The 18,590-nt window shown below is 43.4% G+C and overlaps 1 protein-coding gene across 6 annotated transcripts in view; it reads left to right on the forward strand.

The window, feature by feature from the left end:
- The first annotated feature begins 9,814 nt into the window (after positions 1–9,814).
- MLLT10 (MLLT10 histone lysine methyltransferase DOT1L cofactor) overlaps positions 9,815–18,590 on the forward strand; it is a 249,207-nt gene continuing 240,431 nt past the window's right edge. For 4 of the 6 annotated variants that reach the window (XM_060161275.1, XM_060161303.1, XM_060161310.1 and 1 more), the window contains exons 1-3: positions 9,999–10,036; positions 10,196–10,355; positions 12,880–12,959. In XM_060161275.1, coding sequence (XP_060017258.1) covers positions 10,196–10,355; positions 12,880–12,959 — 240 coding nt within the window. In that variant the 5' untranslated portion in view covers positions 9,999–10,036. Of the gene's footprint in view, positions 9,938–9,998; positions 10,063–10,195; positions 10,356–12,879; positions 12,960–18,590 lie in introns of those variants that run through there. The other 2 variants (XM_060161293.1, XM_060161285.1) reach the window with 2 other exon arrangements.

Genomic DNA, 18,590 nt, shown 5'->3' on the forward strand with positions numbered 1-18,590 from the left:
CTGGTAAAAAATTTCAAGGGATACATAAGTTTTCTGGATACTTGCGGGCCCCTTTCCTTTTGAAAGTTTAGAGCTCCAATACCCTCAGTTCTACTGGCAGAATTAGGATGGACTTAGAGGGTCCTAAACGTGACCGATTCACTAAGGCGGGGGGCTACAGCTTGCAGCAACGTGCTCGGCAACTTAATCCTACGCTAAAAGAGGGCAGAGAACGAAAAAGAATGGAATACAAACTCTCCCGACATTCGTAGTTACTTTCAAGGTGGATTGTGTATTTTAAGGCTGATGGGAACGTCTGGTTTTGGGAGCAAAAAGAAGAGAAGGTAAGTGTTTGTCCTTGTATCCACCAGTTCGTAGAGAAACAATGAAAGAACAAAGGGAACCACTTCTCCATCTGAACATTTTCTGAATATCCCTCCGTTTCAAGCCAGAAAGCTTGCGAGAGGATTCGCTTTACTCTACCGTAAGCAGTTGTTGCTAGGCTTGCTGAACTAAGAAAGAGAAAGAAGTTGATCGGCAGTGTAAATATAGACTAAATAATAATAATAAAGGCTCGCTGTGGCTAATCTCCACAGCTCCAGTCGCAACAACTTAGAGCAGAAGTTGCTAAATGCAGGAAGGGAAAGCCCAAGGAAGAACCTTTACAGATTTCAAACTCAGTCACTTGAATAGCCTTACTTGCTTTTTGAAATGATTTCTGTGCACAAAATATGTAGGTTACTGTCTATGGGAAAAAAGAGCGGCATACTGTTTAGCTCGAAAAATGTTCTCTATTGCTATGTGGAAAAAATTTTTCTAAAGGAAAGGGGATTCAAGAATTGACACTACTGTTTGCTGGTAGAAGAAATGGCAGCAGCGGTGGCTGGGAAAGGAGAGAGAGTCGTATTTAAATGTGTTTGCTTTTGGGTATGGTGGTTATCGGCAAGTCTGCCTTTGTGGGTCTGTGTGGCTGAATGAGTAAGTGACCGAGTGCAGTCGGCATTATATAAATGGATCGGTGTGTGGGGGCAGCCCCCACAGCCGACGAGCACGTGAAACACACATTTTTTTACTGCCCCCCAAGCGGCGACCAAGCCCCTCTCCACCCCACCCCCAAATCCGTATATTACCTGCCCAGTTACAGTGACACATGTTTATGTTTATAGTCCTGGTTTGTAGTAGTGTCAAGAGCCGCAGCAAGAGAAGGGGGAGGAGAGAAGAGAGGGAGGAGTAAATGCAACCACCCCCACTTGTTGTTAAAGCAAATTTACTGCGTTATTGCAAGCCCGGTACGGGGGGCTGGGAAGTGAGTTGAGAGGAAGGGTAGAGTTGGGTAGTGTGTTGGTGGTGGAAGGGGGGGTGGGTGGGGTTAGGAGATACGGGATGGAGCTCCTCTGCTCCAGCGGCCCGGGAAAAGCAGCGCGGTCAATAGGGGAGCATGCTGGCGCGGTCGAAAACAAAAAGGTTCCTCCTGCTCGTTGCGTTCACGTGGGGGGGATCTGCACGCAGGGCTCCAGGGCCCTGACCTCTGACCCCGGCTCCTCTCCGCGCTCTCCCGGTGCCGCGCGGCCACTTTTTACCCAGGATCCCTCGCGCGGGCCGCGCTCGTGCCGAGCTCGAGTCCTTCTTAATCCTCCATTCCCCGATTTCCATCCCCTCCCCCTCCCGCCGCCAGCCCCGGGGGAGGATTCTCCGGCAGGGAACCCCCGCCCCACCCCCACCCCGAGAGCCCAGGCCTAGGCGGCCGCAGTCTGACCGGGTGGGGCGGGGAGTGCAGAGCCGGCCTCCCCTGCCGGGCCGGGCCTGCGGGGGAGGGGAGGGAAGGGGAAAGGGAAGGGGGGAGGGGATCTGAGAGGAGGGGGCCCGGAGGCCCGGCCCCGCTGCCCTGCGGCGGCCTGGACCTGTTGACTGCTATTGGTCCACCTCGTCCTGCGCCCTCTCCCTGCCCGCCGCAGTCCCGGTCCTTCTGCGGAAACGTGGGGAGGAAATAAGGATGGCTGTTCTCTCCGCCTCCCTCCAACTTTAGTTTTTTCTTAGGGGATGAGAAAGCAAAGTAATCTCATCCGCTGCGCCATCCTTTCTCATAAAGTACCGTCATGCGCGGGCCCGCCGCCCTCCCGGCCCCCGCTATTTAAAACCTTCTCTCTTTCCCAGACTAGCTCCCCTGCCCGGAGCCCGAGGGCCCTCGACGCCCCCGCTGCGCCTCCCCCCGCCTGGCCTGGCTTCGTCTCCAGCGAATTGTGTTGCTTTTCTTCCCTAGAAGCTTACTCGTCCACGTTCCACTTTTTTACCATCCCAGGAGGCGTAAGATAAAACCTCTGATTTGCTGCGTGCTGCCGGACACATTCTCTGCCCTCTCATCAAAATGCACTTGATGGAGAGTTTAAAATAACAATATTTAAAGGAGGAAATAAAAAGAGAAGAGAGTTCTTTTGCCAGGTTAGACGACATAAATGCGTTAAAATTAAAAAAAAAACGTATTTAGAGTTAAAGGTTTTATGGGATTTGCTGTAGTTCCGTCTAGGTTTTGGATTTCCTGGGGGAATCTTTTCCTGAGGGAAATAGCAAATGGAAATTAAGGTGGAAGTGAGACATCTCAACCACTTCCGAAAATAAAGGAGAAATTTAGAAAATATATTAAGGAAATAGCGGGAAGGCGGCCGCAGCGAAAGCTGGAGTAGCCGAAGGCAGCGCCTCGGTGTCTCAGTCGGAGAAAGGAGGGACAGCCCGGGGACGGGAAGGAGGCGCGCGGCGGCGGGGCGAGCGGCGGGCCGGGCCGCAGCGCTCGGGAGGAAGGCTGAGGCCGGCAGTGAGAGCGCGAAACCGCGGGCGGGGAGGGCCGCGGTGGGCGGGGGCGGCCGGGCGCGCGGCCGGCGCCGCCGAGGAAGCGGGAGCCGGGTCCCGCTCGCCCGGACGCCCCCATTGTTCGGCCCTCGTGCGGCAGTTCGCCGAGTGCGTCCTTCCCGAGGGAGGGGTCCCCCGGCCCGACTCGGCCCCCACCCCCACCTCCCCGAACTGCAACGCTTGGGCCGGGTCGGGTCTGCGCGGCAAGTTTTATGATCAGTGTCGGCCGGCGAGGGGTTCCCAACTCCAGACCGCGTAGGAAGGAGGCTTTACAACGTGCCGCTAAATTGGAGGAAGCTGGGCAAGGCTGCGACTCACACACGGAAAGAGGAGGGAAAGCAGCATAGATATGTTTGCAAAGTGATAAGTAGATAGAGACAAATGTGGGCGATTTTTTTTTCTGGATCTGGAAAGTTAGAGCCCATCATATCCTATTTTAAATCTCTTTAAATGTATGGATTCGAAAATGAATGTCGGGATTCAAAGGAGTTCGGAAAAGCACGTTTCGCTGTCTCTATTTGTTATTATTCAGCTCTTTGTTGTATACAAGGAGTCTAATTTTAAAAGGCTGGGTTGAGCTACCCCTAACAAAAACAGGCTTGGTTTCTTAACGTGAAATGCATTTTCAAAATAACAGTGAAATTCAAAAGGGAAAAACGTGTCATTAGCTTTTATACCACGTTTTAGAAAGAAATAATTGTAAGCAACCTACGAAACTCTGCCTGTTTTCCTTTGTGAGGCATGTGGAAAAAATATTTCTGGCAAGCATCACAGTTTTAAAAAATGAAGATTTCCAACAAGTGCTCGCGAATCTTGAAGACAAGACCAAAGTCATCGTGCGTGAAAACTCACGGAGAAATAATTTCAGTCCTTTTGCCCAAACCTTACTGGGGCAAGACAGTAATTTCGACTTAGATTGATAATAGACTTTGCGGAAATTCCTTCTAAAATGCCCATTACTAGTCTGTGTATTATACAGCACTGGTTTCCCAAGGTGGATTTTTAAAAACCAATTAGAATTGATCTCTAGTGGAATATTATATTTACACGTCATCTTGAAAACATCATTTGACAAGAGTTTTGAATTACCAGAAAGAAGTTAACAGATGATGTTCATAAACAGCCTCTGTTTGAAAAGAACCCTTAAGAGTCAGTTAAAGGTAGTGGTGGTTGTGATTTTGCATTTGAAATGCTATAGAAGTGGTTTGCATTTTAACACTTTCATTTTGCGGATCTTCCTAAACTTGCATTTCCTCACGGAAATCATTCAGTTATTTCGAGATATAGGGAGAAATTCTTATATAAGAAATCATTTGAGGTGTAACTATGGAAAGGTTTGAACGGAAAAAAAATTGGTGTTGAAATTAGATATTCTCAATCTGTTCATTCCTCCCACACTCATCCTCCCATCGTCCCCCTCCCCAACTACTTGGATTCAATTTACATTTTTTATTTATAAGTCTTTGGATGTTTAGAATAGCTTTATAAGTTTATCTGCTATGTAGTTGATTGCAGAAGGTGAATCTTTTTACATCTTTTAGTGTTTCAGGCATTTGGGGGTTTTATTTAAATTAAAAAAAATATGTTGCAAGTCATGATATACTTGTGAGAAAAACAACAAATGGGCGGAAAAAAAGGGCATGAATGGGGGTGGGGATGGAGAGGGACAAGAAGCGTTCCAGGTCAGTCTTTGTAATACCTTTCTTTAGTTTTCTGTCATTATATTTTCCACTTCTGCTTGCATCAAAGATCATTGCTTTTTAAATTGGGGTAAATTGCCACCATATAAAAATTACCTACAGTTTGGCTGTTACGCGCCACAGTAAAGACTGACAAAAAGTGATCGGAGGCTTGTGTGTTTAATTCGCCAGGAATGTTAAGCTTCATAAGATGCACCCTATGGGGCCATGGTGGTATTTGGCACTGTTACTGTACAATTCCAAGAGGTAAATATACACATTATAGATTTAAAAAATCTAAGATGTACTAGGCAAACAGTTTATTGATTGAAGGAATAAAAAAATGAATTTGTCAACCTCATTCTTTCTGGGACACAATGCAGTTAATTAACATATTCTAGGGCTTGTTTCTGGATTTGGTAAGCAGTGGCCCCTTTCAGAGAGGAAAACATTTAAATCTTAAAAAGTAGTCTTCTTTGGTCCAAATAGTATTTAGCAATTCAGTTTAATTTCTGATTCTTCTTTTTTTTCAGTCCAAGATATGTTTCATTTCTTGCAAGGTTCTCTTCCATTTCAAAAACTGATTTTCCTCTTTTCCATGTCCAGAATCTTTTCACTTGGATAACCTTATTGTATCCTATAAACAGACACTTAAATATGTCACTTTAATCACACTTTAATTATAACAGAAATGCAAATCTTCAGTGTCAGTAAAAAAATGGGAACATGGACCTTACACTCCTGCCCTTACATTATATTGATGATACTCTGAAAAGTCTAAAGTGTAACACCTTTAAGTATTATTGCATCATGGAAAAAAATAGCCCAGCTCTGAAATGTTATTGGGGTTTGTGTAACGCCTAGAGGATCTAAAGGCATCTTTTAGATATTATTTTTCTGTTGGTAATTACACGGTGTTTTACCCAAAAATGTAAATATAACCAATGCATATCAATTTTATAGCAAAAGGCGTGGCTCTGAAGCCAAACACAGGATTAACCAAACTAAACCCTTTAAAGTAAATATTAGGCCTTGATTCTTAAAAAGATTTTAAAATTTAAATTACATACAATTTAAATTTCAGAATTACCTAACTAAACTTTTTAACAATTAAGTGTATGTAACAATAATATTAATTATGATTGATTCTAAGTTAGAGTCTGTTTTGTAAGAAAATGACTTTTACATGGAGAGGTGGTTAACAGTTGAGGGCTATTTAAATACAGACAATTCTAAATTACCCGGTAAATAAAAACTCTTCACCTATATTAATTTCAACTATTGAAAATCTTTAAAGCCAATTTATCTGAAAATTTCCTAATCATTACTTAGAAATTTTAGTTCAGGTGTACATACAAAATAAAGCCTTGCTTTACTCTGAAGAATAAAGCTCAGACAGCAATTAACTTTTAAACACCAATACTGTACATTAAATGAATATTTATTGTGGGCCTACTACGTGCAGGACACTTGCTAGGCGGTATGGTGAGTTTAAAAAAATCACCTAGTAAGATTAATATGCTTCGTTAAATGGAATTTTCCAAAAGCCATTAACGGAATATCAACTGAAAATATAATTGAAATGAATACCTTTTAATGAAATTTCTGATAGTGCTCCATGATATAGGTGCCATGCATGGGTTTGTACCTATAAAGACACAATACTCACTTATTGTGAGATAAATAACAAAACTAGTATCACAAATACCTCAATATTTTAATCATACTAGTATAAACATATGGCTCATAAACTTTTCATGTAAAAGGTAAGAAACCTTGGATACCAAATGAGCAAAACAAAATTTTATTCAGAGATTCCTTTAGAAGAGGGCGTATCTTAAAGTTTGTGCAGATCATAAGGAATTGCCTTATTGCTTTTTCCAACTAATTTATTTAGAAAGAAAATTATAGTTTCTGATGAGGTTTAGTAGATGAATGAATTCTGATAATTGCTTTTTGTTTAAAAACCTAGGTATCAGAGCCAATACAGAATTTTAAACACTTTATGGAAGTTAAGAATCTGAGTTAAGGAAAGTGCATCTAGTCTTAACATAGAAATATACCTCAATTTCTATACCTCATTAAAGAAATATACTTCAACAATGGGTATAATAGACTAAACATAACAGGCAAATAGCAGAAGGCAAATAAAACTTCAATTTAAAAAGGAGATAAATATAAGCAATATTAACCTAGGAACCAAGTTTGGTTTTAAATATTTCGTTCGTAAGTATCTACTAATGTAAATGATTATGGAAAAGCAAATCCAAAAATTTGGTGCCCAGGATGAGGAATAAAGAAAATTATAAGAAGATATATTACCCATACAGGAAGAAAATATAGTTTCCCATTATAGTAGGGTTAGAGGTTACATCATAAAATACTTTACTTGAGTTTTTTGTGGTTTACCTCAGATGATTAGTTCAGAGAAACAGATGAGCCATTACTGAGTTAGCTGCTGTTGTTATGTGAGGAAGTATACTGGGACCACAGGCTTTTGTTTTATTCTACAGGTACTAGGTGTACTTTTTCAAAGAATATTTTGAGAATGTGGAATCAGATTTAAAGGATAACATTATTTTAAGATTGAAATTGTACTTTTCTATGAAGTTATTCTATAAATCCCATGAACTTTTTTTTTTTTAACATTACCATGTGTTGTTAAAAACTTGCTCAAACTTTAACGATTCTGGCACTTTATAAGTTGTATCCATTCTGAGTTATGAGAATTAGCATAATCAGCCAATCATACACATACATATAGCACAAAGGACAAATATAACTTGCTTACTGCTGTATTTCCTGTATCTAGTAAATGTTCCCTGGCTCACAGTAAATGTTCCATAAATATTTACTGAATGAATAATTAATTGTATCTCTGAACTATTTTGTAATGTCTGTTATTCTTATCACCTAATATTTTTTAGAAATATATTAAATATTATACTTCTGATATATAACATAAGAAAAAGTTCTATATCTGGTACATGAGTTAAAATTAGAATGACCTATTTAGCTCATTATGTTTTTTCTTACAGTTTTCATAACATTTAATATGTTAAATATCAGTTTTAAATAATTTGACTTATATTTTGTCAACATTTATATGTACATCTTTAATAAAATTTCTTCTTCAGATACTATTATTTATATATAGGCCTGTTCTTAAGAAATAGTGTATTTTCTCTTTTTCTAAATTTCAAAAATGTATTACAAATGATGAACTTTTTTGTTTTGTTTTGGAAACAGTAAGCGTTTACCTACATTTCTTCTATTAAGTGTTACAGGATAGGGTAAAGTACCCATCTTTCTTTACATATAAATTAATTCCATCACAAGAACTAAGCTCCAATGCATTAAAAATAAAATGAATGTATTTTAAAATAATTTATTTCATTAAGGTTCGACTGCAGTGTTTAGCAAGGGAAATTTCACATTAATTTTAACTAAAAATTACTCTTCATTAAGAGTGTGAACCTGATCAGGAATTGGATGTTGAACTGGTATCCCTTGTAAAGGGGTAAAGATAAGATATACAGTAGAGATACACAAAACAATATAGATTTGTTTGAACACGGTTTTAGTTTTAAAAATATTAGTGGTATTTTAAGAACATCATTATTATATGTTTGGAAATTTATTATTACCATACCCTCCAAAAGAAGTTGCATTTTATAAGTATGTAATCTTGTAGTCACCTTTTTAAAATGCACTAATATAACTAAATTCTCATTTTTTGGTCTCTTTAGTGTACATTTTTCCCCTATCTTACACTTCTAGATTTGCATTACTGTAGCCATCTCACTTCGCTTTTAGAATGTTTGAATATATTTGCTGATATATGCTTGCATTGTAGTATATCTATTATAATTCTTAAATAGATTTCTAGCAATTAATTTGCAATAGAAAAAGCAGCCATGCCACCAATTTTTTTTTTTCTTTATGAGAACACTTGGAATGCTTTTAGAACTTAAACCATTATCTTTTGGTGACTGACTAGGAGAACTTGGGTTCCTTCATCTTTTAGCATTTTATATAACTGCATTTCCCAGATCCCCACATTATATTGCTAATTCCTGATAAACAGTCATTTTGTACCTGTAAGGTATTTATCAAAGTCATGAATTCGCCTTGTAACTATGCTTGTCATTTAAACAATCTATCTATATTCCTATTTCATGCTAAACTTTTTTGGCCTAAAATCAATATTGGACTAAAAAGGATACATAGGGGGTAGGGCAACAGCGGAAGATTTCACAGCTCAAAACTGCTCAATATCCAGCTAATTATTCAGATAGGCCTGATCCATTTTCTATTTGTATGTGAGTGAGCTCCCATCTTCCTGCCACTTAAGTGGCCTTAATAAAAAATTGACAAATTTTCAAGAGTAAATTTGGAGTACAGAGCCAGATCAGAGAAATCCTCAATTGAAAGGACTCCACTGTCACATGGTGTTAGAGATCATTTGGTGCCTGACTAGAACTTGGGTTCCCTCAAACTGCGATTTCCTGATCCTCACATTATATTGCTAATTCCTGATTAACAACCGTTTGTACTCCTACACAGCAAGTTGCGGGTAGCATAGGTGTTCCCTCTTCGAATACAACCCAACCTAGGCTTTTGACCCTGTCTGTGATGCACTTTCAGTTGTCACTGGGCCCAGTGTGGTGTGTAAACGGGCAGCCGACTTGGTGGCACTTCCACTGGGTGAACTTTGGGTAGAGTCCAGGATGTGAACTTAATGGGTGGAAAGGCTTCGGCACTACAGTGAAGTTCGCGCGGCCAACTGCAGGAAGCCATGCTTCATTGCACCCTTCATGGAAGTTGGCCGACTTGCCCAACCCTTGTTACCCACGGGCCAGTTGTTGAGGAAAAGGCCTGCAGGTAGGTTCTCAGATGCCCGCTGGGAGTCCCCTCCAGCTACTCAGACAAAACTCGTCCTCCCTGCCGGTCCTCGGAATCCTCCCTTCCCACACTCCCTCCCGCCGAGGCCTCTTCGCGACGTGCACACGCAGCCCGCGCGGCCGGCACTGCAGAAGACGGCCGCAACGTCCCCGCCCCCGCGTGCGCGCCCCCGCGCCCTCCAGTTGGCTTGTTCCGGCCTCGGCGCGCCACGGGCTCCCCTCGCCCCCTCCCCCTCAGCACACCTCGGCGGCTGCGAGCGGCGCGGGGGAGGGGAAGGGGCCTGGAGGCAGGCCCGGGCTGCGGGCCGGACGCGGCGACGCGCACGCAGGCCTCGCCTCTCCCGGGCCTTTTCCCTCACGCCGGTCGCCGGGCGGGCGCGCACGCCGAGTGACGCTCGGAGGAGGAAGCGCAACCCCCTTCCCCTCCCTCGCTGCCCCTGGCCCAGCGGGAGCCCCCCCAGTGCGCCTGTGCGGAGGCCTACTTGATTATGTGTGCCCTCTCCGGGCTCCAGCGTTAGCCGCCGGGTGGAGGTGGGGAGGGAAGAAGACGAGGAGGAGGAGGCGGAGGAGGCGGTGGAGGGGAGGTGGGGGGAGTCAGCAAGGACATGGCTCCTGACTCCTGTGCGGAACGTGAGTGACTGAGCGGCAAAGCCCGAGTGAGCGAGCGGCCGAGCGGCGGGCGGGGGCCGGGGCGCCGGGAAGGGAGCGGGGGCGCGGGGGGACTGGGCGGGGGGAAGCACTCATTGGCTTGCATGTGTTTTTTAATGGTCCCCCCCAACTCCCTCTTAGATGGTCTCTAGCGACCGGCCCGTGTCACTGGAGGACGAGGTCTCCCATAGTATGAAGGAGATGATTGGAGGCTGTTGCGTTTGCTCAGACGAGAGAGGCTGGGCCGAGAACCCGCTGGTTTATTGCGACGGGCACGGCTGCAGCGTCGCGGTGCATCAAGGTAAACACCCAACCGCCCTCCGGGCCGAACCCGGCCTCTCCCAACCGTCACCACTTCCCCCACCTTGGCAGCAACTGCCAGTTCCCCTCCCGCCCCTCCCCCCGCCCCGCCCCCGCCCCCGCCCCGTTCTGCGGCCGGGGATTGACTCGGAGGGTCGGCGGCGGGGCGGAAGGGGTGTGGGCTGCGCATGTGGGAGAAAGTGTGTGTGGCCTGGACTGTCATGTGATGCTGCGTTCACTCTCAAGTGTCATTCGGCCGCCGCCTGCGCCCGGAGCCGCGGGTCTGCGGACTCTCGGAGGCGGGGGTCGGCGGCGAGGGGGTGTCGGGGCCCGGGCGCGCGCCCCTCGGCCGTGGCCCCGCGGCTGTGGGTTCGGGTTGGGGAGTGGGGAGCCCCCTCCCCCTCCCGCCGCGCCGTCTGCCGCAGTGTCTGGAGACTTCCTGTACCATGGAGTCGGGCTCGGGAGCGCGGCGCGCAGCGCCGGGGCGGATCCGGAGCTCGGGGGTCTGCCCTGCCGCTTCAGATTGGGGGGGGGAGGGCGCCGGCTGCCGCACCCCAAGCTTTCTGGCCGAGACCTTGCTGCCGCTCCTGCGGACTGGAGCTTCCCGCGGAGAAGAGGCGGAAGGCCGTCGCCGCAGTCGCGCCGCCGCGGGCGCGGCTGGGCTGAGCTGCTCGGGGTGGTGGATGAGGCTGTTGAGTGGCCTCATCGGGCCCCTTCCTCAGCTTCAGTGACTGGACAGAAGAGGAGGTGGTGGCGCCGCCAGTGACTCGGGGAGCATCTTAGTTTGTGTCTGGGTGTTTCCATTGGGTGAGTTTTGGGGATATACAGAAAAGCCGAGGACACTAGTTAAGGTAGTTTTCTGGCCGTTTGAAGGTTCTGACTTTTTCCATTTCACGTGGTAAGGAATTGAGGCTGAAAATTTGGGGGCCGAAAAACAGGTCACTTTTTTTGGTGGCTCTTGTACTCCCCTTGTTGTGCACCAACCCGGCCCCCCTTCCCGTTTCTAAATGTGGCGTTGAGTGAGGCAGAGATTCAGTAGTGTATCGGGCGCTACTAAACGAGAGAAAGCCTGAGCGTAAGGGACTAAACTGTATTCTTTATAGAACGGAATCTCAGAACTGGGAAGGGGGACTTAGGAGATAGTGAGTAACCGAACCTGAGCATGCATGTATCCCCAGTTCTTTTAAAGAAGGGCGGAGTTGCACACCTTACTCTTCTAAGGAGTGAAAACCATGTGTATTAAGACTAGGTACTGATTATAAGGTCTCAGAACTGGTATAGTGTATTTCCGTTATAGTGTTCATTGGCACTTGTAGAGAGGTATTTCTTATGAATTGGATGATAAATGATGCTAAGTAGTCTCATCTCCCAATTTAGAAGGTGTTCATTTAAGTGTTAAAATTTCTTTTTTAGAAGTATTTCTGAATTAAAATACAAGTTTTTGGGCTGTGATGCTGTATTTCTTGGCTGATAGAATATTTTTACTCCGATACATTTTAAAAGGGATTAGAAGTTTAGCTTTTGGAGTTTTAAAAATTTGTGCTGATTTTATATTCTTTAAGTGCTTTCCAATATTTGATATATTTTCAAGTTACCTCTGAGCAAGCTCATTCAAGAGAATGTCAGTTGGATATTAGTGTTTTAAGGTTTTTGGAAAATGTTAAGTTTTGAGTTAGGTAAATGTTAATATAAAAACAGTTTTGTACGCAACTAGACTGTGATTTGGATGTGTGATATACAGATCACTTGTTGGAACATTATATGTTAGAAATAAACGTGTAGTTTACTTTTTTTTTCTGACGGGTTTATTGAGATGTAACTCACATACCATACAATTAACCCACTTAAAGTGTACAATTCACTGGTTTTTAGTATATTTACAGTTTTGGATTTGTTACTACAGTCAATTTTAGAACATTTTCATCACCCTAATAAGAAACCTTGAACCTGTTAACAGTTATTCCCCATTTCTTCCTAACTCCCCCAGTCCTAGACAACCAGTAATGTACCTTCTGTCTCTATAGAGAGATAGACAAAGGTCTATTCTGGACATTTCATTTAAATAGAAGCATTTTACTTTTAACATTACATTTCATTTTCTTTCCTGCAATGTCTTGTTTGTTTTGAAAGGTGATTTGGAAATAATTTTAACTTTCATGTATCTAAAATGCTTGCTATTTAAATTTCAGGATATAGCAATGAATTAATTTGAGTTATTCTATGTAAAGAAAAATGTTAAATTTTATCTAATATTTTTTCTGTTATAAAAATAAAATTTGTGTTTATACTTTTTAATTGAAATAGAATAGAAAAAGATTATTTTTCTAGTATTTAGTTAAAATGTCACAATTTTAACTAGGTGATAAATTATAAACATAAATATATCATGTTTAAGTTCTTTACAAAGCAGGTGGTTTATGTGAATAGTTTCAGAGGTAATTACTTTAATAGGGCTTTGAAAGGGTATTTGATTTTACATAATTATTCAAATCTTAACTTACTTTAAAACATTTATTTCCCAACAGCTTGCTATGGCATTGTTCAAGTACCCACTGGACCATGGTTTTGCAGGAAATGTGAATCTCAGGAGAGAGCAGCCAGAGTGGTAAGGACTGTTTATCAAAAACATTAAAATACTTCAGTGAGTAGCTTAGGATGCTACACACTCATGTTTCAGTTTGAAGGGTTTTCAGTCTTTTGTTCAAATATTGAATTTGGGCCAAGTATTGACTTACAGTTTTAAACTGGTTTTATAAGATCTGAAAAACAAATTGAATCACATAAGTATATACTGATGGATATTTAGAACAGGTAAAATATAAAGTTGTATTTGGGCTTTCTTAGCCGTGCCTACTGGTTTGAGGGTTAAATTGGCTAATCATAGTTGGAATATAATGGCAGTAGGACATAAGTAAGTTATATTGAGATAATTTTGCTAGGTTCTGTTTACTGAGTTAAAAAAAGTGTTTAATGATTCATATTTCTTTTTACTATATCTATACAGGTAAAGTTTAACTTTGCTCAGTATTTTCAGACATTCAGTCCCTTTGGCAAAGCAACATAAAAATCTTCCTTTTTTTGACTTGGCTGGCTAACCTTCTTTCTGAACACTTCTGTAAACCTTCTGTAAGAATGAGGGAGGAATGTTTATTCTTTGTGGCCAAAATCATTTTTCCAGTTGAACTTCTGGAAATATGAGGGAGAAAAAGATTTAATCTTCATTAATCACATGAAAGTATTACCATTTGCAGTGTGATAGTTTCTTCCTTTTGTTGTTGACTAGAGTATGTGACAGAAGGTAGAAAACAAATATTTCAACTTCTTTACCTACATGGATAGTATGAACAGAAGCTTTTATTTTTGTCTGGGCAATTTTTGATCAGAAATAATGGCTGAGTAGCTTATATAGGATTGTGAAACTCAGAGCAATATTCTGTTGATGTGTTTTCTTTGTGTGTGGGAATGCACTGTACCAGAGTTTCAGCTATTCTAGTGTTACAGAAATGGGAACTGGCAAGTGGAGGATGAAATTAATAATGAAAATTTTAGGACTTAAAGTATGTATAGGTTTACTCTGTCTTTTTTCCTCTTTGTAGCATGTTATGGTTTGGGGTTGATGGGTCACCAAGCAAAGGAAGTTATGCTTTAATTTGTTAGTAAACACTGACAGTAAGGTGAGGCTCTTCCAGGGGATGTCACAGTAGATACATGGCCAGAGAAAGATTAGAAAGTAGGAAAGTGGGTATCAAGAGAGGGAGGATAAAGAGTTGAATGGGGAGTGGTAAAATGGCAGCATTATTTGCCTCAAATGCCACTTGTTGCCTGTTTCTATTTCTTTTTCCTCTCTGAGGTCATGGTCAGGATATTTAGGTGAATAAAGTATTTATCTTAAAAGGTATATAAAGGTATATTGGAGGACCCATTTTATTTTAGCTTTATTTGGTAGGATGGTGGGGGTCGTTAATGAAAGAAGAGGCACAGAGTCTTCTAAATTCCTGTAGTGTACAATTATACAAGGTAGGATTGTTTGTAAAAAACAAAAACTCATTCCAAGCTTAAATAAGCAAAGAAAGGGCATTTTGTTATAAGGATATAGTAGCCAAGAAACCTAACCTGAAAATGTACCCATGAATTAGAACGGGAATGGAATTAGTTTTAATATTATTTCTGCTTTTCTCTGTGTGTCTGCTTCATTCTTTTCTTTTCTGCAGATTTTCTCTGCTACTTACTCCAAAAATCAAGTTAACTTTTTTGATTGTTTACCATTTGTCAGATACTGTGCTGAATGTTCTATACCAATTATTTTCTTTACCTATCAAATATATGAGGTAGATATTCTGTTACTTTCATTTCATAGATAAAGATATCGTACTTTTTTTTTTTTTTTTTGCGGTACGCGGGCCTCTCACTGTTGTGGCCTCTCCCGTCGCGGAGCACAGGCTCCAGACGTGCAGGCTCAGTGGCCATGGCTCACAGGCCCAGCCGCTCCGCGGCATGTGGGATCTTCCCGGACCGGGGCACGAACCCATGTCCCCTGCATCGGCAGGCGGACTCCCAACCGCTGCGCCACCAGGGGAAGCCCAAGATATCGTACTTTTAAGAGAAATACATATCTAGTTGGAGTCTGGGCTGTGATGAAGCTCTCAACCAAGGTGTTGTATATTGCCTCCTGTGGTGAAAGATGGCCATACTTCAGCTCTTAATATTTTCTGTCTCCTGTCTCAAGAGACTAAATCGCAGTGTGAATCTCATGTTCCTCTTGGGGGAAAAAAAACTGTCTTGGCTTGTCTAGTTCTGGACCAGTTAGCTAGCCATGGCTAGACAATAGGGTTGAGTTGCTCAGACACAGGGAGATCTCTGTGGGTTTGGGATAGCTCACTTTTCAGAAGAGGGGGAATTATGAACTGGTGGTACCTTGACAGATACTGAGGAGTAAAAATCCAGAACAAATAAAGTATTTTTAGACAAGAAATTTGGTTGTATATAGAATGGCTTTGAAAGGGGAGGTTAGAAACTGAAAGTCTTAGGATACTGTTACTATAAAAATGTGAGAGTAGAAAGGGAGGGAGTAGAAAGAAAGAGGGAGCATTTTGAAGGAGGAAATGACAAATGGATGTGGGGTGAAGGAAAGGGAATAATCAGAGATGATTCTGAGATGTCAAGGTTGAGCACTCTGGAATGGTGATACCATTAACAGTAGCAAAGGAAGGAGAGCAAATTTGAAGAGTAAGGAAAGTTGTTTTGGGCATGTTGGTTTTGATGCCGCTAGGATTTTTCATTGGAAATTTAGGGTTAAAGTAATGAGGACAAGTTAGAGTTGGAGCTGCACAGAAGGAAGATTGGGAAACAAGTGACATTTTTTGTTAGAGAAAAGAAGAGTGAAGACAGAACTACGGTGAATGTTCACATTTGGGAGAGTAAGAACGAGTTTCCAAGGATGGATAATGAACTGTCAGGAAAGGAGAACCTGCAGGGTCCAGTAGCAACAAAGACAGTTTTTTTTTTTTTTTTTTAATATTAACATTGTATACCCATTTTATTTTTTATTTTATTTTTATTTTTATTTTTTTTGCGGTACATGGGCCTCTCACTGTTGTGGCCTCTCCCGTTGCGGAGCACAGGCTCCGGACGCGCAGGCTCAGCAGCCATGGCTCACGGGCCCAGCCGCTCCGTGGCATGTGGGATCTTCCTGGACCGGGGCACGAACCCGCGTCCCCCGCATCGGCAGGCGGCCTCTCAACCACTGTGACACCAGGGAAGACCCCCATTTTATTTTTAATTTGTTTTTTAAATTAATTTATTTTTGACTGTGTTGAGTCTTCGTTGCTGCGCACGGGCTTTCTCTAGTTGTGGCGAGCAGGGGCTACTCTTTGTTGTGGTGCGGGGACTTCTCATTCTGGTGGCTTTTCTTGTTGCGGAGCACAGGCTGCAGGTGCGCGGGCTTCAGTAGTCACGGCGCGCAGGCTGTAGAGCGCAGGCTCAGTAGTTGTACACGGGCTTAGTTACTCCGTGGCACGTGGGATCTTCCCGGACCAGGGCTCGAACCTGTGTTGCCTGCATTGGCAGGTGGATTCTTAGCTGCTGCGCCACCAGGGAGGTCCACAATTATTTTTTTTAAGAAAGAGTTTTTGATAGTGACATTGCTGCCAAGGATGCTGAAGGACTAAGATAAGTACTTGAGACAGCAATTGTAGTTCTCTGGTTTGGGCAGAACCCTCATGATAGGGCATCGAAAAGAGTAAGGATTGCAGGGTTAGATTGAATGTTGAAAATAAGGAAAGAGGAAAATAAAAATAGATGGGGAATTGAGGGAAAGTTTGGTTGGTTTTTAAGGGAAGCTCTTTGTTAGGCATTCATTGTTCGGAAAAAACACTCGAATTGCTTTATTCACCTCAAGTGAATAAGAATTTTTTTTTTAAATTAATTTATTTTTGGCTGCGTTGGGTCTTGGTTCCTGTGTGCAGGCTTTCTCTAGTTGCAGCAAGTGGGGGCTACTGGTCGTTGTGGTGCAAAGGCTTCTCATTGGGTGGCTTCTCTTGTTGTGGAGCACGGGCTCTAGGGTGCGCAGGCTTCAGTAGTTGTGGCGCGTGGGCTCTAGAGCACAGGCTTAGTAGTTGTGGCACACGGGTTTAGTTGCTGCACGGCATGTGGGATCTTCCCGGACCAGGGATCGAACCCGTGTCCCCTGCATTGGAAGGTGGATTCCCAACCACTGTGCCACCAGGGAAGCCCAAGAATTTTTATTGAAATATTTTCATTAGACTTCATTGTTTACTAACTGCTGTCACAGTGTTTAGAGGTTTTGTTTTTAAAAATAAATTTATTTATTTTTGTCTGCATTGGGTCTTCGTTGCTGAGCGTGGGCTTTCCCCTAGTTGCGGTGGGTGGGGCTGCTCTTCCTTGTGGTCTGCAGGCTTCTCATTGCGGTGGCTTCTCTTGTTGCGGAGCACGGGCTCTAGGCATGCGGGCTGCAGTAGTTGTGGCTCGTGGGCTCTAGAGCACAGGCTCAGTAGTTGTGGTGCACAGGATTAGTTGCTCTGCGGCATGTGGGATCTTCCTGGACCAGGGCTCGAACCCTCGTCCCCTGCATTGGCTGACGGATTCTTAACCACTGCACCACCAGGTCAGTCCCAAGGTTAGAGGTTAAAACACTCATTGATGACTGTTTTTTTTTTTTTCCTTTAATAAATTTATTTATTTATTTTTGGCTGCATTGGGTCTTTGTTGCTGTGCGTGGGTTTTCTCTAGTGCGGTTTTCTCTAGTTGCGGGCTTCATACTCTTTGTTGCTATGCGCAGGCTTCTTATTGCGGTGGCTTCTCTTGTTGGGGAGCGTGGATTCTAGGCGCGCAGGCTTCAGTAGTTGTGGTGCGCGGGCTCTGTAGTTGTGGCTCGCTGGCTCTAGAGCCTCGACTCAGTAGTTGTGGCGCATGGGCTTAGTTGTTCCGTGGCATGTGGGATCTTCCTGGGTCAGGGATCAAACCCATGTCCCCTGCATTGGCAGGTGGATTCTTAACCACTGTGCCACCAGGGAAGTTCTGATGACTGTTTTTGTATTTAATGTGTATGTGTTCTTTTTTTTTTAAATTAACATTTTTAAAAAGTAAATTTATTTTATTTATTTTTGGCTGTGATGGGTCTTCACTGATGCGCATGGGCTTTCTCTAGTTGCGGGGGGGGGCGACTCTTCATTGCGTCACGTGGGCGTCTCATTGCAGTGGATTCTCTTGTTACAGAGCATGGGCTCTAGGCACGCAGGCTTCAGTAGTTGTGGCACATGGGCGTAGTTGCTCCACGGCATGTGGGATCTTCCTGGATTAGGGATCAAACCCATGTCTCCTGCATTGGCAGGTGGATTCTTAACCACTGTGATACCAGGGAAATTCTGATGACTGTTTTTGTGTTTACTGTGTATCTGTTCGTAACTACCACAGGCTGAAGAGATTTATTAGAAATTTTACCTACTTATACAATTTTAATGAGATACAGAGAGAGGATATTTAATTTAATTTATTTATTTATTTATTTTTGCGGTACGTGGGCCTCTCACTGTTGCGGCCTCTCCCGCTGCGGATCACAGGCTCCAGATGCGCAGACTCAGCGGCCATGGCTCATGGGCCTAGCCGCTCTGCGGCATGTGGGATATTCCCGGACCGGGGCACGAACCCTTGTCCTCTGCATTGGCAGGCGGACTCTCAACCACTGCGCCACCAGGGAAGCCCGAGAGAGGATATTTTA

The sequence above is a fragment of the Lagenorhynchus albirostris genome, chromosome 1 (assembly GCF_949774975.1).
Source record: "Lagenorhynchus albirostris chromosome 1, mLagAlb1.1, whole genome shotgun sequence".
NCBI classification, from domain to species: Eukaryota; Metazoa; Chordata; class Mammalia; order Artiodactyla; family Delphinidae; genus Lagenorhynchus; species Lagenorhynchus albirostris.